At 43.1% G+C, this 21,571-nt stretch overlaps 1 protein-coding gene across 7 annotated transcripts in view; it reads left to right on the plus strand.

Annotated features, from left to right (window-relative positions):
* The first annotated feature begins 7,817 nt into the window (after positions 1 to 7,817).
* The window catches only part of TBC1D19 (TBC1 domain family member 19), a 177,439-nt gene continuing 163,685 nt past the window's right edge, over positions 7,818 to 21,571 (plus strand). For 3 of the 7 annotated variants that reach the window (XR_016229836.1, XM_051842268.3, XM_051842305.3), the window contains exon 1: positions 7,818 to 8,061. Coding sequence is in view for 1 of the 7 variants with exons in the window: in XM_051842268.3 (XP_051698228.1) it covers positions 7,963 to 8,061 (99 nt within the window). In the remaining 6 variants the exon portion in view is untranslated. The remainder of the gene's footprint in view (positions 8,062 to 21,571) is intronic. The other 4 variants (XR_016229835.1, XM_051842295.3, XR_016229834.1 and 1 more) reach the window with 3 other exon arrangements.

Raw genomic sequence — 21,571 nt, forward strand, 5'->3', positions numbered from 1 at the left:
CACAATTCACTTTTATTTTTCCCACAGGGGAAACGGGAACAAAGTGGATTCAAATTTCAGCTCTTTTCTGAACTTTATTGTGACTTTTGTCAGTAATCCAACTTCGATATTAGTTTTCTAGTCTATGAAAGATACAGAAAATAACCCGTACTTTGTGAGGTGTTTCAAGGGTCACACAAGATAATATTGGTTGAATCTCTGCAGCACTGTAGCTAAAGAAGAAAAGAAAAATGGCAACAACCAGGCACACACACTAAACAATCAGCCTGCAAGAGTGGAACATCCTGGGACAATCCTGCTCCTACCCTGTGTGACTCCAAGCAAAGCTCTTGGTAAGAACATGTTTCACTTTTGTCAGAATAAAATGAAGCCTTTGGTTTGCCAAATTTGTGCTCATTCTGGTGGTTCATGTTTCAGGAGTAGAAAGATAATTCCTCAAATTTATTTAAAAAATTTACACTTTTACTCATATCCTGAAAAATCATAAAATGTACTTTTTAAACAACCACATTCGCTTTACTTGTATTGCCAAGTTGTCCTGGGAGATGAGTCAGTGGAAATGGAAATGTCTACGTATCTGATGTCATTTGTCACTGATGTCCTTTGAGGGTGTTTTTAGTAGTCCTTGACACTGAGTAACATCACCAAAAATGTTCTAGAATACCAGGAGTAAATCACAGCTACTCCTCCCTCCCTACTGGAGCTGAGGTTTCATTTTTCTACATTCCTTTTCTGCTATTTGACATCTGCTTCCTCTTAATTCCATGAATTAAACTTTGTTTTTGTTTTGTCAGTTTGGAGAGAAACTCCCACCTCACTTGAGATCCATCACAATGGACCACTGGACCAAGAAGCTCACGGAGTAAGGACTGGAAGGGTCCAGGACCCAGCCCAAGAGGTCAGTTTCTGACAATGAAGTTCAATTCAGCAGAAAAAGCATGTACAAATGGCAATGCAACAGGTGAAGGACCTCCAAGGACCTCATAAAGCAGAAATGAAAGAGTTGTGGAGAGAATGCGCATGTCAGGGAGGTGGAGTGGCGGGTTCTAAGTCCAGTGAGACTCTGTAAGGAAGGTGTGGCTAACCCAAGGCCAGCTAAGGGACTAGGAGGCGAGCAAATAGACCTGCTGTGATGGTTAATATGTGTCAGCTTGACTAGGCTCTGGTGCACAGTTAGTTAGCCAAACACCAATCCAGGTGTTGCTATGAAAATATTTTATAGATGTGATGACATTTACAATCAGTAGACTTTAAGTAAAGCAAATCACCTTCCGTCACGTGGGTGGGCTCCACCCAATCAGTTGAGGGCTATAACAGCAAGAACAATATTCCTAGAGAAGATGGGATTCTGCCTTTGGAAGGCAGCATGGAAATTCTGCTTGAGTTTCCAGTCTACTTCTCTGTCTTATGGATTTCAGACTAAAGACTGCAACGTCAACTCTTTCCTGACTGTGTTAGTTTCTCTCCTCTCCCCTTCCTCTTCTATCCTTCTCCTCCTTCCTGTTTCTCTCTCTCTCTCTCTCTCTCTCTCTCTCTCTCTCTCTCTCTCCTTCCCTCTTGTCCCACCCCTAGGTCTACAGTTTCTTGTTCTGCTCTCTTGGCATTCCTCTTATCCAGTGCCAGTTTGGAAGGCACTTCCTGGCTGGAAATTTCTGCTTGAAACTGCATGAATGCAACCAAGCTGTGCCTCTTGGAGAAAATGGGAAATGGCTGTTTATGCCTCCATCCAGCACTTCTTCAGTGCCTACTACTTCCGGGCATTCCAGTATTACGTACTAGACATAGGCTGGATTTCCCCAGAAGCAGATGCTGAAATAAGAGTTTGAGCATATGAAGAATGTATTGGAGGTTATTCCAGGAAACAGTTGTAGGAGGGTGAATAAGAGACAGAAAAGGGGTGGAAGATAAAACAGGGCATGTTAATGAGTAGTGTGTGGTGTTTGGCCACTGAGTTCAATGTTGCTGGGACTTCCGTATGCCACAGGAGATATAGTTGTGTGTCAGAGAGTGTACTGAAAACCAAAGATCGTGACATTACATCAATTTTGGATGTTTCACATTTAAAATGTTTTATTATAATAAACAAGTATATTTTAGAATCATACATAGTCTCATGAATTTTTAGACAAAGCATGAGAACTCAAAAACAATTTTGAGCCAAAAACCATTGTTTTAATGCAATTATTTGTCCCCCTATCTCACTTCCTTTTTCTCCAACATTCAATTCAATGTTTGAGAGACTTTTCCTTCCTAGACACATACTTTGTTCCAGGTCCCTTTTCCCCTTCCAATGCCCAGACCTGTTCCAGAATTAAGTACTGGTAACAGACACATAGCTCTTACCCCGGGACTCTGTCCTGTTGATGGCATCTACAGGGGATCTACTGGTTTTCAATAGAATTCCATGCTCTGTCTACACACTGGGTCTGCTCCCAGATTACTTGGCCTCTGATTCTTCCAGGTCTGTAATTTGATCCCTATTCCCCATAAATTGTTAACTCACATAATGGGTAGGGATAGACCCAAAAGCAGTCTTAATTTGATCTCTAGTGCTGCTATTGTAGCAGTCCCTGTCTCATAAATATTCTTGTCCTGTACATGTTTCTGCACCTTTGACAAACTGGAAGGAAAGAAAAGATGGCAAATAGTATACAAGTTTTCCAGGAGGCAGTGGAAGAAGCTCATAGAAAATAAGAAGGAGTCATAAAAAGGAAATTTCCTAGAGTGGAAATGTGTGTGTTGGGGGTAGGGGGAGAAGAGTGAGGGGAAGAGATAGGGAGAGAATGTATTTGTGTGTGTATGTTGGATACAGTTTGGAAAAGGTGGGAAAGCAGAGCTATATAAGAATACTTCAAAAAGCTCATGAAAGTGAAAAGATAAGTTTATTTTGGTGCAAAAATTTTGATCCTTTTTTTTCAGAACATACATCTTCACAGACTTTTTGAAGACTCCACATATGTATGGGCTTCAAAAATTTTTTGCACCAAGAAAAGCTTATTATTTAAATCCATTTCCATGACCTTCTTGAAATACCCATATGTTATGATCAGAGAATTAAGGAGACATTAAGGCCAATAGATCCTGCTCTTCTGTCTTACCTGAGGCCTACAAGAAGGATCTGGAAGGTAGGATGTCGCTTTTTACCAGTAAACATCTTTCCCCTAAATCAGTACACATTATATTAAAGAATGGATTGTTTCCAGTGTTCATTTCTCTTGGTGCAACCAGAGAGAATAACCTAGAATTCCAATAGCCTGGCCTCCAGATACAGTAAAAACCAATTTATAAACAAGCTGCTCCTTCCTCGAGTCACCAATTTTTGTCTTTCTTTTTTTACAATAATATCTGCAAATGTTCTGTGCTTGTCGTATAATCTTAAACTCACAAAAGTTATTTTGTAATGGGCCAACATTATTTGTTTTTAGCTTTTAAAATGTCACCATGATATTGAGAAAATGTTGCATAGATAAGTAATATAATTTATATTCTGAGCCTGAACTGCACACAATCAAGTCTGTGTGAATGCTAAGTAACCTGGGTATTGCCCAAGTAGTTTAATTTATTTGTGGTTTGATTGGCCCAAATACGCATCAGAGATGCTCATTCACATGTGTCCCTCTCGCGGCATCACTCTTACACAGAGGTCGTTTGAACAATATAACATAATCAAGCAGCCATTCTTCTCCTCCTGTGCTTTTCTGCCAGGAGTGAGGGTGAAATTTCAGTTCATTTCTTTCCAGCTAGGGTGGTCATGTGATACAGCTTCAGGCACTAAGATGTATGGCCAAGTCTTTTTGGGAGCTTCTTGCAAAGATATTACTTCCTCAGGAAAGATAGATGCACAATCATTGAAAATGCCTTTGTTTTGCCCCCCTCCTCTCTGGCTTTCAAGGCAGCAGTAGGAGGTCACTGGGTTCGCAACTGAAGCAGCCATTTTGAGACTGTGGCAATAAGCTGGAGGAGGGGAGCCAACACGCTGAGGACAGCAAGATGGAGCGGAAGGATAGAGCTTGTACTCTTGATGATGTTGTTTGTAATTTTATATGTATCATATGAGTTAAACCATCATTAGCTGGTGTATCAGTTTATTTTCCATTACTATAATCAAGCACCTGAGGCAGGCTAACTTTACAAAGAAAATAGTTTTATTTAGCTCACAGTTCCTGAGGGTCAAGGTCATTGGTCTAATATCGGTTTAGCTATGGGGATGACCTAATGGCAGATGGTCTGTGTGAGAATGTGTGTGAGAAGCAAACAGCCTATTGCAAGACAGGAAGCCAGAGAACATTTCAGAGGTTGGTTCCTAGAAACACCCACTCTCAGGAGAACAAATGTAGGGTCCCATGAGAACCGCTTCAATCCCTTCCAAGGGTAGAGTCCCCAATGACCTAAGGACTTCCGACTTGGCATCACCCAACATCTCCACATTAGGGACCAAGTTTCCAACACATGTGCCCCTGAGAAACACATCTGACCCATAGCACTGGGGTTTCCTCCTGTAAGTTCTGTGTTGTGCACGGAGGCAACACAGTCCCTGGGATTACTCGTGGATCCCTCATTCACATCCAATTGCCTGGAGTTAGAGGCATGAAAGATGGGAGCTAGCATGGTCTGATAGTCAACGTAGCTCAGAAATGAGATGTGATCCCTTTTACGAGGAGAAACAGCAAAATAGGAAGAGGTTTTTGCCAAGAGGGCTTTCGAGAATCTTGGAGTTTGGCACATCTGGGATTGTGTTGCTTTGGTAATACCAAGAAACAAAACTCTGGATGATAGCTTTAGGGCATCCAGTATCACTGCCTCAGGCAGAGTAGAAGATTATGAACAGCCTTTTTCCTGGGCACACACATACCACCTCCTGAGGATTCCTAGAGCTAGAGGAAGAGACTTGGAAGCGGGGCCGAGTTCCTATGCCAGCTTGTGGGGTGTAGCTAACCAGTGACCAGTCATTGACATCAGTAGGAGCTCATTTGTTCTCAAAGACAGTGCCACCTGTGACATTTGTGATACATGTAACACACATAAAACTTTTTCTTTATCCTGTATACATTCCTGTCAACATATAGTTCGACTTATTCTGCAGACACAGCATACCAAAAATCAGTGGTGTTAAGACGATAGCAGAGAATAGTTTTCATTGTAGGTGGCAGGGGTTGTGAAAGTCACACTCAAGTGCATAAAGCAGAACTATGTTCTCGTGTCCTCTTGGAGTGGGCCTCAGTTTCATGCTAGGCAGATAGAGTGTTTTTGCTATGGTCCTCATTTCTGTCATAGGTGCTACTAGTCACTGGTTTTCTAATGCATCCCTAACCCTAACCCTCTCCAATGAAGGCCAATCCAACATTATATGTGTGATAGATGGAAGTAGAGCAGGTCTGAGGAAGGCTGTGTTGGCCCCGGAGCCCATATACACGCTGGCCTAAAAGTATGTCTGTTCTAAATTTGAGAACATTTTGGAGAGACTCCCTTTGCATTTACTTTGATCTCCATCCACATAATTGCAACCATTCAGATGAGGCTAGACTGCTCTCACCATGCATCTGTTAGCAGAGTTTATGGTTTATACTGAAATGTCAGAGATGGAGGGCTTTCCCAATCTCTGCCCACTCTGGGTACCATATGGATTTCCAAGACAAAATTCCTCTCCCCCGACCCCATGGGATTGAGATGAGATTCTGCACGTTCATTCTTTTTCTTTATTTTATTTTAATTTTTTTTTTATTTTTTGACAGGCAGAGTGGACAGTGAGAGAGAGAGACAGAGAGAAAGGTCTTCCTTTGCCGTTGGTTCACCCTCCAATGGCCGCCGCGGCCAGCGCACCGCACTGATCCGATGGCAGGAGCCAGGTACTTCTCCTGGTCTCCCATGGAGTGCAGGGCCCAAGTACTTGGGCCATCCTCCACTGCACTCCCTGGCCACAGCAGAGAGCTGGCCTGGAAGAGGGGCAACTGGGACAGAATCCAGCGCCCTGACCGGAACTAGAACCCGGTGTGCTGGCACTGCAAGGCGGAGGATTAGCCTAGTGAGCCGCGGCGCTGGCCTTCTTTTTTTTTTTTTTTTTTGATAGGCGGAGTAGACAGTGAGAGAGAGAGAGACAGAGAGAAAGGTCTTCCTTTTCCGTTGGTTCACCCCCACAGTGTCCGCTGTGCCAGTGCACCACGCTGATCCGAAGCCAGGAGCCAGGTGCTTCTCCTGGTCTCCCATGCGGGTGCAGGGTCCAAGCACTTGGGCCATCCTCCACTGCACTCCTGGGCCACAGCAGAGAGCTGGACTGGAAGAGGAGCAGCCGGGACAGAATCCAGCGCCCCAACTGGGACTAGAACCCAGAGTGCTGGTGCCGCAAGTGGAGGATTAGCCTAGTGAGCTGCGGTGCCAGCCCCATTCTGTTTCTTATCAGACAATGACTTCAAAGTAATCAAATTTGCAGATACTCAGGTGGGAGACTGAAGAAGATAGCCTAGTGTCCAGCTTGTTGTGTACTGGTCTCATCATCCCTTTAGGACCGGGAAGTCACTGAGAGAAAGGCAAAGGTCTTACTCATCTTATTCAACCTGAATTGAGTTCCTTGCCACTCCTAGCCTGGAGCACATGTTTTGAAAAGTCTTGCTAAAAAGAAATGGGAAAAGAGAGCAGAGGGCATTCTAGAATTTAATTATACTTCAACAGTCCTGTTCTATGTAAGAAACAACTTTTAATATTCATCTGTGCAAATAATTGTGCTGAGCAGTTCCACACAAGAAGGAGCTTCAAAAAGTTCGTGGGGGGCAGAGTTTAGTTTAGTGATTAAGATGCCAGTTACGATTTCTGTGGCCAACAGTGGAGTACCTAGGTCTGATTCTAAGCTCTGGCTCCCAATTCCAACTTCCATCCAGTGCAGAATAGTTCTGCAGTAATTTTCGGCTTTCATGGAATGCTAGTTTCGTTTTGCTTAAAATATACATATATACACATTTGCAATTAATTCTTGATCATTCTTACGAGATTATTCTAACATGTGTATTATTGGTTATGCCTCTCTTCTAGCTGACACTGGCCTCTGGAGACATTTAATTAGTTAAATCGGTTACTACTAGTTCTCCTAAAAACTTTTTACATATTTCCTTGAAGGCAAGAATTCAATTTTATTAAGTATTTCTGATCACACAGTTCCTAGTATGTGATTGCCCAAAACGTTGAAAGTTGAATGAATCAATGTTTGGAAGAGGAGGAATCTAGTGGGTACAAGCCTCAAAGACTAGGGCAATGTCTTTCTCATCCTTGAATTTTCTGTGCACCCCAGGAAACCTATCAACAATGTTTCTTGGTTAAATTGTGGCTGTCTATTCCTGGCAGAAGAGGCCTCAGAATAGAAATGCGAGAAGATGAAATACAAGGAGCACTGAGTGTAGTCTTGGGTACCTTCAGGATTGTTACCTCAGCTAATCACCACAGCATCCTGTGAGCTAGGTATCATTTAACGGAGGTGGGAACTGAGTGCTGAAGTCTAAGTACCTCGCCCAAGTTCACACAGCCCCTGTCAGACTTTGACCCTTCTTGGGAGTAATTTGCCACAGCACTTTGCGCACAGACTTGTTTCTGCAGACATTGAGAAGCGCACGAGGCACGATCCTTCCCACGGTAAAACGCAAAAACACCGTCTCTGGGTTTTCCCGGTGCAACAGAGGCGCCATAGCTTTGGAGGAGATTCTGTTCTCGCCTTTAAACCGCGGGTTAAGCAGGAACAATGGAATGAAAAACGACCTCCCCGCCCCGGTCTTTTTGCCCCAGCGGAACGCAAGTGCTGGGGCCTTGGAGTGCCGAGGGGACCGGAGAAGGACGCACACACGGCCGGCAGTTGCCTGGTAACGCCCGCCGGAGGAGTCCCGGCGTAGTAAGGTCCCGGAGAAGTGTCACTGGGCTCCCAGCGGGCCCGCAGCCGGTTCTCTCCGCGCCCCCGCGGCTCGGCGGGCTAGGGCCGGGGACATGTTGCAGGAGGAGTCGGACCTGTCTCTCATCATTGCCCAGATAGTCCAGAAGCTTAAGGGCTCCAATTTGTACGCTCAGCTGGAACGGCAGGCCTGGGTGAGTGCGGCGGGCGGCGAGGGATGGAGACGGGCGGGGCCGCGGGGATGTCCCGCGTCTTTCTTCATCGCCCTGACCCCAGCCCGGGCTCGCCCGAGCTCTCTGCAGCTTCACTCTGAGGCACAAAAAACGCCCCCCGACTGGCCTCGGGCGCGGGGTGATGGATTTTTAAGGAAGGGTGGGGCCGCCACGCCTTTTTTTTTTCAGGCCAGAGAAGCGCTGAGGTTGCTCATTCGTGCTTCTAATTTGCAGGCATTTGCAGGGTCTGGTTTTTTAAGCTGCCGAACTCCATGAAGGTAGCTTGGAGCACGCCTTCCCTCACTTTTTGCTCTTGGGGTGGATTTGGGCCCCCAGGGGCGTTTGGCTTTCGCATCAGTGCATCGCCTTCTTTGCTTTACCCTCCCTGCAATGACTCCCTTTCTGCCCTTCTACCACCTAGCATTCACTGAGTACTTTCTGGTGTGTTCTCAGTACTTGCCAGCGTTTGCCGAATACTTCTAAAGGGCCAGGCACGACCGATGATTGGGAGATCACTGCCTTCTTTGTGAATGTCATAGAAATAGAATCCTACAATATATTAACATTTTGTGCCTGCTTTCTGTCACTGATCATAATGCCTTTGACATTCTTCTGTGCTGTGGGTATTTCAGTAATTCTGTTCCTTTTTATTGCTGAATAGTATTTCATTGTTGGGATGCACCACCATTTGTTTATGCATTCCTTGGTTAATGGACACTCGAGTTGTTTACAGATTATCAGTAAAGCTGATACAGTCTGGTATCGGCTTTTGCTTGTTTGCATGTTTTTCTTTTTCTTGGACCAAGGAGTAATTGCTGTGTTGTGTGGTAAGTGTATGTTTAATTATATAAGAAACTGCCAAACTTTTCCAACGTGGCTCTACCATTTTGCATTCCTGCCAGCAATTTATGAGAGTTCCAGTAATTATTCTGCATCCTTAATAGGACTTGTGTTGTCATTATTTAATTTATTAATTTTATTAACTAATTTTACCCCTAATAAGAGCATAATAGTATCTCATTGTAGCTTTAATTGCAAATTTTGCTGACTAATGATAGTAAGCATTTTCTGTTGTGCTTGGTGAAGTAGTCTATTCAAATCTTTTGACCATTTAAAAAATTGTGCTGTTTACCTTATAGTTAAGATGTAAGAGTTCTTTGTATATGACACAAGCCCTTTGTTGGATACGTGTCTTACAAACATTTTCTTCTAGCTTGTTTTTTTCATTTTCCTGAGTCTTTCAAAGAATATGTTTTTGTTATTTGTGGAATCAAATTTTATTGACGGAAAGGATTTAGAGATATTCTAGCTTAGCTTTATTTCAATTGGGAGGGAGTTGAGGCCTTGAGGGGTGAACAGACTTGTCCAAAGACCTAGTGAATAGCAAGCCAAGGAGGAAAGCCCTGATCTCTTGACAGAGACCAGACTTTGCACACTACATTGTGTCCCAAATTTAATTTTGGTAACATATAGTTCTGTCAGTTTACTATGATTTATACTTTTTTCTTACTCTACCTAAAAATCTGTCTTATTCAAAGTCTCAAAAATGTTAATGTTTGTTCTAGAAGTTTTATACTTTTAGTTTTGTGATCCACTTTGAGTTAGCTTTTGTATATGGTACAGGTAATCCATGTGGATGGTCCAGTGTTTTCAGTATCTATTTAGTGAAAAAAACCTGTCCTCTCTGTACCAATTTCTTTGGCATCTTTGTTGAAAATCATATATATATGAAAATCATATATATATATATATACACACACACAGTGATTGTGTGTGCATGGGTACACACACAATTTCTGGCACTGTATTACATATGATAGTGTCTTGGTTTTTGTAATTTTATAATAAGCCTTGAAATTTCATAGTTAGTTCAGCAAATTTGTTCCTCTTTTTCAAAATTGTTTTGTAAGCTAGATCCTTTAGTTTACCATATAAATTTTAGCCTCAACTTGTAAATTACTATAAAACTTACTGGAATTTGGATTGAGATTATGTAAACATAATTAAAATATATAGATCAATTTTGGTAGAATTGACATAATAACAATATTGAATTTTCTGGTCCAAGAACATAGTTTACATCTTTGCTTATTTATGTCTGTTATTTTCTCTTGTGAGTGTTTTATAGTTTCAGTGTACAGATATTGCACAGTTTCTATTAAAATTTTTCTTTATTTCCTGTCTTTTAATGCTTTTGTCATAGGAAATAAACAAGTTTTATTCAAGGAAGAATATGACTGACCTACAGTTGGGAGACAAAAGCCCAACTACTTTTTTTTTTTTTTTTAAGATTTATGTATTTACCTGAAAGTCAGGGTTACAGAGTTACAGAGAGAGAGAGGAGAGAGGGAGAGAGAGAGAGAGCGTGATCTTCCATCTACTGGTTCACTTCTCAGATGGACACAATGGCCAGTGCTGGACAAGGCTGAAGCCAGGAGCCAGTAGCTTCATCTGGATCTCATGTGGGTAGCAAGGGCTCAACTACTTGGGCCATTCTCTGCTGCTTTTTCCAGACCTTTAGCAGGGAGCTGGATTGGGAAGTAGAGCAGCCAGGACTTGAACCAGTGCCCGTGTGGAATGTCAGTGTCACATGCAATGACTTTACCCACTATACCACAATGCAACCCCTCCCAGCTACTTTTAATGAGCCTTGGGAAGTGTTTCAAAGCGGTCAGATTTTAGTCATGGCCATACTTAACATTTATTTATTTAAAAGATTTATTTATTTATTTGAAAGGCAGAGTCACAGAGAGGCACAGGCAGAGACAGAGAGAAAGAGGTCTTCCATCACTGATTCACTCCCCAGATGGCCACAATGGCTGGAGCTACGCTGATCCGAAGGCAGGAACAGGAGCTTCTTCTGGGTCTCCCATATGGGTGCAGGGACCCAAGGGCTTGGGCCATCTTCTACCGCTTTCCCAGACCATAGCAGAGAGCTGGATCAGAATTGGAGCAGCCGGGACTAGAACCAGTGCCCATATGGGATGTCAGCACTGCAGGTGTAGGCTCTACCTGCTGCCCCACAGTGCCAGCCCCCATACTTAAATTTATTAATACAAAGTGAACATGCAGTGACTTTGACTGGAAGACAGGGTTTGGGTAAACAAGGGTGAATTTCTCATAAGTTGGAGATTATTTTATTTTTTAATAGTTATATATTTTATTTAAGTTATACAAGTTTTATATATTTCCTTTATACCATTTTAGGAACATAGAGGCATTCCCCCCCACGCCCCACCCATGCTCCAACCCTTCCTGCCCCTCCCCCTCAGATTACCACTCTTTTTTTTACAATGCTCTTTTTTTAGTACACATAATGATTGTATTGTTAACACTACCCTACGTGAAAAATTTCAATAAATAGTATGAAAACAAAACAAAACAAATCACTGTTCCTCAATGAGAGAGACAAGGACTGTAAAACATCATTGATTCTCAAAATGTCTATTTCACTTGAATACATTATATTTCAGGTACTCTATTTGTTACCTGGGACCGGGGAAAACATATGGTATCTGTCTTTTTGAGATTGCCTTATTTCACTAACTATAATAGTTTCCGGTTGCAACCATCTTGTTGCAAAAGGCAGGATTTCATTTTTTTGTTTGTTTTACAGCTGAGTAGTACTCCATGGTGTATATATATCATAATTTCTTTATCCAGTCATCAGTTGATGGACATCTGGGTTGATTTCCATATCTAGATATTCTGAATTGTGCTGCTGTGAACATGGGGTACAGCTAACTCTTTCATATACTGACTTTTTTTTGCTTGGATCAATTCCTAGGAGTGGGATGGCTGGGTCATATGGTAGGTGTATATTCAGATTTCTGATATATCACCATACTGTCTTCCACAGTAGTTGCACTGGTTTACATTCCCACCAACAGTGTACCAGGGTACCTTTTCCCCACATCCTTGTCTGCATTTGTCATTTGTTGATTTCTGTAAGTGGGCCATTCTGACTGGACTGAGGTGAAACTTCACCATGGTTTTGATTTGCATTTCCCTGATGGCTAGTGATCCTGAGCATTTTCTCAAGTGTCTGTTGAATATTTGAAATTACTCTCTTGAAAAATGCCTGTTCAAGTCCTTTACCCATTTCTTAATTGGATTGTTTGTTTTGTTGTTGTTGAGTTTCTTGATGTCTTTATCAGTTAACCTTTATCAGTTGCATAGTTTGCAGATATTTTCTTCCATTCTGTCAGTTGCCTCTTCACTTTGCTGAGTGTTTCTTTTCTTTTAAGAAAGCTTTTATTTAATGAATACAAATTTCATAGGTATAGCTTTAGGAATATATCAGTTCTTCCCCCCATACTCACCCTCCCACCTTTGCTCCTGTCCCACCTACTCCATCTCCGATTTCATCCTTCATTAAAATTCGTTTTTAATTAACTTTATATACAGATGACCAACTCTAAGTAAAAATTTCCACAATTTGCACCCACACAGACACACAAAGTGTAAAGTACTGTTTGAAAACAAGCTTTTAATTCTCATAGTACAACTCATTAAGGACAGAGGTCCTAAACGGGGAGTAAGTGCACAGTGACTCCTCTTGTTGATTTAACAATTGACATTGTTATTCATGACATCAGTGATCACCTGAGGCTCTTGCCATGAGCTGCCAAGGCTATGGAAGCCTTTTGAATCCACAAACTACATCAGTATTTAGACAGGGCCATAAGCATAAGTGGAAGTTCTCTCTTCAGAGAAAAGTACATCCTTCTTTGATGGCCCCTTCTTTCCACTGGGGTCTTACTCACAGAGATCTTTCATGTAGATCATTTTTTGCCACAATGTATTGGCTTTCCATGGCTGTTTTTTTTTTTTTTTTTTTTTTTTTTTTTTTTTTTTTTGGACAGAGTGGACAGTGAAAGAGAGACAGAGAGAGAAAGGTCTTTCTTTTTCCATTGGTTCGCCCCCCAATGGCCCCTGCGACCGGTGCACTGTGGTAAGGCACTGTGCTGATCTGAAGCCAGGAGCCAGGTGCTTCCTCCTGGTCTCCAATGCAGATGCAGGGCCCAAGCACTTGGGCCATCCTCCACTGCACTCCCGGGCCACAGAAGAGAGCTGGAATGGAAGAGGAGCAACCGGGACAGAATCTGGCACCCCGACTGGGACTAGAACCTGGTGTGCCGGCACCACAGGCAGAGGATTAGCTGAACACCTTAAGGGCTGATTCTGAGGTCAGAGTGCTGTTCAGGGCATTTGTCATTCTATGAGTCTGCTGTGTAGACTGCTTCTCATGTTGGAACATATTCTCCTTTTTAATCCTATCATTGTTATTACCAGACACTTGGTCATATTTATGTGATCTCTTTGACACTTAATCCTATCTATATGATCAATTACACACTTAATATGATCGCTTTAACACATAAGATGGCTTTATTACCACCTAGCTGAATGGGATTTGGAATTCTATGGCAAATTTTTAGCTTTACCCTTAGGCATAAATCCATGGGAATATGTGCCAAACCGTACAACTCCTCCCTCTTTATTCCCACTCTTATTTTTTACTGGGACCCATTTTCTTTTTCTTTTCTTTCTTTTTTTTTTTTGACAGGCAGAGTTAGACAGTGAGAGAGAGAGAGAGAGAGAGAGAGAGAGAGAAAGGTCTTCCTTCCGTTGGTTCACCTCCCAAATGGCTGCTACGGGTGGCGTGCTGCACTGATCCAAAGCCAGGAGCCAGGTGCTTCCTCCTGGTCTCCCATGCAGATGCAGGGCCCTAGCACTTGGGTCATCCTCCACTGCCTTCCCGGGCCACAGCAGAGAGCTGGACTTTTAAGAGGAGCAACCGGGACAGAACCGATGTCCCGAATGGGATTAGAACCCAGAGTGCCGGAGCCACAGGTGGAAGATTAGCCTAGTGAGCCATGGCGCTGGCCAAGGGATCCATTTTCAATTGGATTTATACACCTATGAATAATTCTATGTCTGAGTAAAGAGTTCAACCAATGGTATTCGTGACTCAATTTTGGTAGATTGTATGTATGTATGTGTCTAGGAATCTGTCCATTTCCTCTAGATTTCCCATTTCGTTGGCACACAGCTGTTTGTAGTAAGTAATTCCTGATGATTCTTTTTATTTCTGTGGTATCTGACGTTCCATTACCTTTTTCATCTCTGATTTTATTGATTTGAGTCTTTCCCCCCTTTTTTTTTGGTTAGTTGAGCAAATGGTGTATCTATATTTTTATCTTTTCAGAAAACTAGCTCTTTAATACAGTGATCTTCTGTATTTTTTTTGGTTTAATTTCACTTATTTCTTACCTAATTTTAATTATTTTTTTCCTCCCATTAGTTTTGGGTTTGGTTTGTTATTGTTTTTCTTTTTCTTTTTTTTTTTAAAGATCTATTTATTTCCTTGAAAGAGTTACACAGAGAGAGAAGGAGAGGCAGAGAGAAAGAGAGGTCTTCCATCTGCTGGTTCACTTCCCAATTGGTTGCAACAGCTGAAGCTGCGCCAATCTGGAGCCAGGAGACAGGAGTTTCTTCTGGGTCTCCCACAGAGGTACAGGGGCCCAAGGACTTGAGCCATCTTCTGCTACTTTCCCACGCCATAATAGAGAGCTGGACTGGAAGTAGAGCAGCCGGGACTCGAACTGGTGCCCATAGGGGATGCCAGCAGTGAAGGCGGTGGCTTTATACTCTGTGCCACAGTGCTGGCTCCTGTAATTGTTTTTCTAAGTCCTTGAGGAACATTGATAGCTCACTTATTTGGTACCTTTACAATTTATTCATGTATGCACTGATTGCTATAAACTTCCCTGTTAATACTGCTTTTGCTGTATCCCATGTTTTGATATGATGTATTGTCATCTTCATTTGTTTTTAGAAATTTTTCGATTTCTTGTTTGATTTCTTCTATGACTCACTGTTCGTTCAGGAGCATGTTGTTCAGTCTCTATGTGTTTTCATATGATTTAGAGATTCTTGTTATAGATTTCCAGTTTTATTCTGTTGTGGTCTGAGAAGATGCAGGATATTATCTTGGTATTTTTTAATTTTCTGAGACTTGCTTTAAGGCCTATCATATGGTCTATACTAGAGAAAGGTTTATGCACGAATGAGAAGAATGTGTATTCTGCCGCCATGGGATGAAAGGTTCTGTAGGTGTCTATTAGGTGCGCTTGGTCTATAGTGTTGGTTAACTCTGTTGTTTCCTTGCTGATTTTCTGTCTGGTTGATGTGTCCATTTCTAAAAGTGAGGTATTGAAGTTCCCTGTTACTATTGTATGGGAGTCTATATTTCCCTTTAGATCTGTTAACATTCCTTTTAAATAGCCAGGCTCCCTGAAATTGGGTGTATACACATTTGTTACAGTCACATCCTCTTGAATTGACCCCTCAATCCTTACATAGTGCCCTTCTTTATCTCTTTTAACAGTTTTTACATTAAAGTCTATTTTGTATGATATTAGGGTGGCAACACTGGCTCTTTTTATGGTTTCTGTTATTATGGAATATCTTTTTCCATCCTTTCACTTTCAGTCTGCTTGTATCTTTGTTGGTGAGGTGTGTTTATTGTAGGCAGCAAATAGATGGGTCTTGTTTTTTAATCCATTAAGCCAGTCTGTGTCTTTTAACTGGAGAGTTGAGGCCATTTACATTCAAGCTGACTGTTGATAAGTAATGACTTGGCCCTGCCATTTTCCCATAAATATTCCTATTGTTTACTTTAGATTTGTTTTGTACTTTTACTGGAGGATTCTCTGCCTTCTCATTCTGTTTTAATGATGGCTACTCTGTGTAGCACATCCTTAAGCATCTTTTGTAAGGCTGGAGGAGTGGTGACAAATTCTTTCAATTTCTGTTTGTTATGGAAGATTTTTATTTCACCTTCATTCATAAATGAGAGTTTTGCAGGGTATAAAATTCTGGGATGACAGTTTTTTCTTTTAAGACTTGGTCTATATCTCCCCATTCTCTCCTATACCGTAGGGTTTCTGATGAGAGTTATGCTGTGAGTCTAATTGGAGATCCTCTGAAAATAATCTGGTGTTTCTCTTGTGCACATTTTAGAATCCTTTCTTTATGTTTTACTGTGGAGAGTTTGACTGCAGTGTGTTGTGGTGAAGATCTTTCCTGGTCATGTCTATTAAGAGTTCTGTTTGCTTCCTCTATTTGGATGTTCCATTCTTTCTCCATGTTGGGGAAGTTTTTGGTGATTATTTCACTAAATAGGCCTTTTAATCCATTCTCTCTTTCCACACCTTCAGGAACTCCTATGACCCATATGTTGGGCTGTTTGATAGTATTCCATAAATCTTCTTTTTTTTTTTTTTTTTTTTTTTTTTGTGACTGTAGGACTTCCAAAGATTTATCTTCTGGCTTGGATATTCTTTCTTTTGGCTTGCCAATTCTGTTGTTAAGGCTTTCCACCATAGTGTTTTTTTTTTTTTTTTAAAGATTTTATTTGGCGGGCGCTGTGGCTCAATAGGCTAATCCTCTGCCTGTGGCGCCAGCACAGCGGGTTCTAGTCCCGGTCGGGGCGCCAGATTCTGTCCCGGTTGCCCCTCTTCCAGGCCAGCTCTCTGCTGTGGCCGGGGAGTGCAGTGGAGGATGGCCCAAGTGCTTGGGCCGTGCACCCACATGGGAGACCAGGAGAAGCACCTGGCTCCTGCCTTCGGATCAGCACAGTGCGCTGGCTGCAGCACGCCAGCTGCAACGGCCATTGGAGGGTGAACCAACGGTAAAGGAAGACCTTTCTCTCTGTCTCTCTCACTGTCCACTCTGCCTGTAAAAAAAAAAAAAAAAAGATTTTATTTATTTGAGAATTTGAGAGATAGAGTTCCAGACAGTGAGAGGGGAGGAGAGAGAAAGGTCTTCCTTCTGTTGGTTCACTCTCCAAATGGCCACAACGGCCGGAGCTATGCCAATCCAAAGCCAGGAGCCAGGAGCTTCTTCCAGGTCTCCCATGCAGGGGCAGGGGCCCAAGGACTTGGGCCATCTTCTACTGCTTTCTCAGGCCATAGCAGTGAGCTGGATTGGAAGAGGAGCAGCGGGACTCAAACTGGCGCCCATATGGGATGTCGGTGCCGCAGGCGGAGGATTAACCTACTGCGCCATGGCACCGGCCCCTCCACCGTAGTATTTATTTGATCTATTGAGTCTTTCATGTCTAATATTTCATTTTAATTTCCTTTAAAATCTCATTTTCATGGGAAAAATTTTCATTCATGTCACATATGGTTCTCTTTAGTTCATGGATTTGCTTTTGATTGTCTTTGTGTAATCCTATGATTAGTTTTTTGAATTCCGTTTCCAGCTTTTCATCAATCTCCTCATCTTCACATTCTACTATTGAAATGTTGTTTTGTTCATTTTGGGGGGCGGGTCATAGTGTCTTCTTTATTCCTGTCTTGAATTTCTGCATTTATATTTAGGCATTCATGAGTTAATTTTTTCCCCCTCTGATGGTTTTTTATCATCGAGCTGTGCCATGTGGCTGAGTGGAATTCTGTGCTTTTAGAGAATACTGAGATGTGTGGTGGGGTGTGCCCAGGGAGCTCTGGTTAGTGCTCCAGGGTGGAATGAGTATCCAGGGTAACACCCAAGTTGGGGGTGGTAGCTCCAGTCTTGTTAACAGAGAGAGCTGTGGTCATGTCTTTTGGTGTGATCACTCCCTCACCTCCTCTCCTTAGCTGAGCAATGCCCTGGTGTTAGTCTCCAGTGAGTTCAACACTCATCTGCGTGAGTGGTCTGTGCAGTCCTCCCTGTGTGCACGGTTCCAGCTGCAATGAGCTGCCCTGTCGACCAAGGAGTTCCAAGAGTGCGGCTCTGCACCCAGAGCTTGCTCAGAGCCCCAGCTACAACCACCCCCTCTCACACAGTCACAGTGTTTTCACGGTCTCAGCACGTAGGGCCTCCATAGTCAAGGAGAGCAAGAGTCCACTCTGCCCCGTTACTCGGTTCTGTTCACAGAGATTCTGAGTGTTTCCCAGAGCCCCTGCCCGTGTGTTTCACTCAGGCAGATGGAGTCTGATTCCCTCAGCCAGACTTAAAGTCTGAGGGAAATTCGGATTTTTCCCTCTGGTAAAATCCCTGAATCACAAGCATGTACAGTACCTGCCGGCTGCAGCCCTACTGCTTTCACAGTTGTGCGGGGTGGGTACAAGAGTCCCTCTGGGCAGCACTTCCCTTCCATGGGATGGCTCCCCCCACCTGCCTGTTGCCGGGTGAGTGCAACAGAACTTGGATTGTTGCCCTGGTGACAATGGGGGAACAGACCCCATCAGTTGACTCCAACTACTGTGGTTGCCCCTAGCGGCAGTCTCCTCTAGCTGTGTGTGTGTGTTCCCCCTCTTCCTGGTGAGCAGGGCCTGGCTCCCCTGAGCTGGACTCAGAGCGCAGGCCACTAGACTCTGCCTCCTCTCCCTGTTGTGTCAACAGCAGGCTGGTGCAGTCTGACCACAGCTTGCTATCCAGAGCGGGTTGCTGGGTCTTTTCCTCTGCTTGTGCTCGGTGCTCCATGTTTGTTGCTGTGTGTCTTTGCCTTCCACTCAGGTCCAGACCATTTCCACTGCTCTCACAAGCCCTCCCACTGCAATTTTCCCTGACAGTGTAACTTCTCCACCGTTTTTGCTGCAAAGTTCATAAAGCCTAGAGCAGACCTTCCTGTTGCTATTCCACCATCTTGCCTGGAGATTATTTTCTTTGAAACATAATTAGCTACACTATCTGCAGAGGTAGGGTAGGGTCTCTGAATGAGACTACTGAAAAGAAGGCCAATGATTGGCTTTGGATTGGCGCAGCTCTGGCCGTTGCGGCCAGTTGGGGAGTGAACCAGCGGATGGAAAACCTCACTCTTTCTCTGCCTCTCCTCTCTCTGTGTAACTCCGACTTTCAAATAAATAAGTAAATCTTACAAAAAATGAGTTAGGAAATTTTCCCTTCTGTCCTATTTTCTGTAAGAATTTTGGTAGAATTAATATTATTTCCTCAAATATTTTGTGTAATTCCCAATAAAGTCAAAAGGTCTAGAGGGGGTGTAGGAACATTTTTAATTAAAAAAATCCAATTTTTAAAATATATGCATTCAGGTTATCTATTCTTGTGCAAGATTTGTAGTTGTTATGTTTCAAAAAGTTTTTTATAGAAATAGAGTAGAATGATGGTTAGCAGAGTCTGGGAAGGATGGAGAAACAGGAAGATGAAGAAAGGGTTGGTGAGATGTAGGAAATATCCTCACTCATTCACGCAAGAGATGGACTCAGACTCAGGATGTGCAGTGAAAGTGAGGCTTGATTATTGATCTTGCAAGATCGGGTGTTGGATGAGCAGGCACACTCAGAGCAGTTACAGCAAGCAGCTTATGTCCTAGCACGCGGCTTCTTCCCCGGGGATTGCTCAGTGGCTGAGTACGATAGGGTGTATAGTCTTCCTGGGTGTCGCCTGTGTTACAGAGTTACCTTCTTCCTTCCTTCTCTGTACTTTAATTTCCTCTTGTGAGTTGGCACTTTAATTTGCTCTTGTGACTTGGCTATGCATAGCATTCTGTTTGTCTCCTGAGTTTTACTACATCTGTAAGTCAGCTAACAGTAATTTTCCATTCCACAGAATGGAAATTTCTCTTTTTATTTTTTTTTACACTTTTTGAACTCATTTTTAAAAAAGAATTATTTATGCATTTGAAAGTCAGAGTTACAAAGAGAGAGAAGGAGAGGCAGAGAGAGAGGTCCTCCATCTGCTGGTTCTGGTTCACGCCTCAGTTGGCTGCAGTGGCCGGAGCTGCGCCGATCCGAAGGCAGGAGCCAGGAGCTTCTTCCAGGTTTCCTACGTGGGTACAGGGGCCCAAGGACTTGGGTCATCCTCCACTGCTTTTCCAGGCTACAGCAGAGAGCTGGATGGGAAGTGGAGCAGCTGGGACTTGAACTGGCACCCATATGAGATGCTGGCACTGCAGGCGGTGGCCCCACCCACTACACCACAGCACTGGCCCGATCTCATTTTCTTTTTAAAGTTTTTACTAATATAAAGATAACAGATTTCATATGTTTCATAGATGGAATTCTAAGATAATTATACTTGCTTTCCTTCCTCCCTCCCCCTACTCCCCTCCTTTTTTCCTTTAATTTTTGCGATTACTTTTTTTGTATTTCATATATGCAGTTCTTTTTTAGATTTATTTTATTTATTTCAAAGAGTTACACAGAGAGGTAGAGACACAGAGAGAGGTCGTCCATCTGCTGGTTCACTCTCCAGATGGCCACAATGGCTGGAGCTGTGCTGATCTGATTTGATTGTTTATAGCCCTTGTCTATACCCTTAAGGAACAGTGGTTTTTCTACTTACTACTTGTTGAATTATTTATTTAGTAGAGGGTTAAGCCAGGAGCTTCTTCCTGGTCTCCCATGTGGGTACAGGGGCCCAAGGACCTGGGCCATCTCCTACTGCCTTCTCAGGCCACAGCAGACAGCTTGATCGGAAGAGGAGCAGCTGGGACTAGAACCGGTGCCCATATGGGATGCCGGCGCTCTTCAGGCCAGGGCTTTAACCCGCTGCACCACAGTGCCGGCCCCCATATAGGCAGTTTTAAGAGCATTATATTTCCTACCATACCCTTCCTTCCTCCCTTCCTCCCTCCTTTTCTTATTTTTAATTTTTACAATGATGTACTTTCAATTTTCTTTAAAATCACAAGATTAATCCTCTACTAAATAAAGAATTCAACAAGTAGAAAGTAGAAATACCACTGTTCCTTAAAGGTATAGACAAGGGCTATAAACAATCAAATCTCAAATTCATGGTATACATACACATGATGGAATACTGCTCACTGTGAAAAAGAATAAAATCCTGTCTTTTTTTTTTTTGACAGGCAGAGTAGACAGTGAGAGAGAGAGAGAGAGAAAGGTGTTCCTTTTGCCGTTGGTTCACCCTCCAATGGCCGCCACGGCCAGCGCGCTGCGGCCGGCACACCGCGCTGATCTGAAGCCGGGAGCCAGGTGCTTCTCCTGGTCTCCCATGGGGTGCAGGGCCCAAGCACTTGGGCCATCCTCCACTGCACTCCCGGGCCACAGCAGAGAGCTGGCCTGGAAGAGGGGCAACCGGGACAGAATCCGGCGCCCCGACTGGGACTAGAACCCAGTGTGCTGGCGCCGCAGGCGGAGGATTAGCCTATTGTGCTGGCTAAAATCCTGTCTTTTGTAACCAAATCAGTGCAACTTGGGAGACCATTGTGCTTAGTGAAATAAGACAAATATCATGTTTCTCCTGAATTGTGATCCCATTTTCACTCTTATATTTGTTTTCAAATCGTTACGCTCCTCTCTTTTGGTTCAGGATTCAGGTTAGAATTATGAGAGAGGTCAGGATCCACACTAACATGCCACTCCATTTTCCAGAGTATCCTTCTAGCCAATATGGAAAGGGATCATCAATTCCAACATTCTAAAATTGTATCTAGTTCAAATCTGTTTTCCCTGACCATTTGACTAGTAGTATCCGGCTGACCAGCCTTCCTCTAGAGGGCATCCTGAGTATA

The sequence above is a fragment of the Oryctolagus cuniculus genome, chromosome 2, assembly GCF_051225735.1.
Source record: "Oryctolagus cuniculus isolate XC-2025 breed Fujian yellow rabbit chromosome 2, ASM5122573v1, whole genome shotgun sequence".
NCBI lineage: Eukaryota > Metazoa > Chordata > Mammalia > Lagomorpha > Leporidae > Oryctolagus > Oryctolagus cuniculus.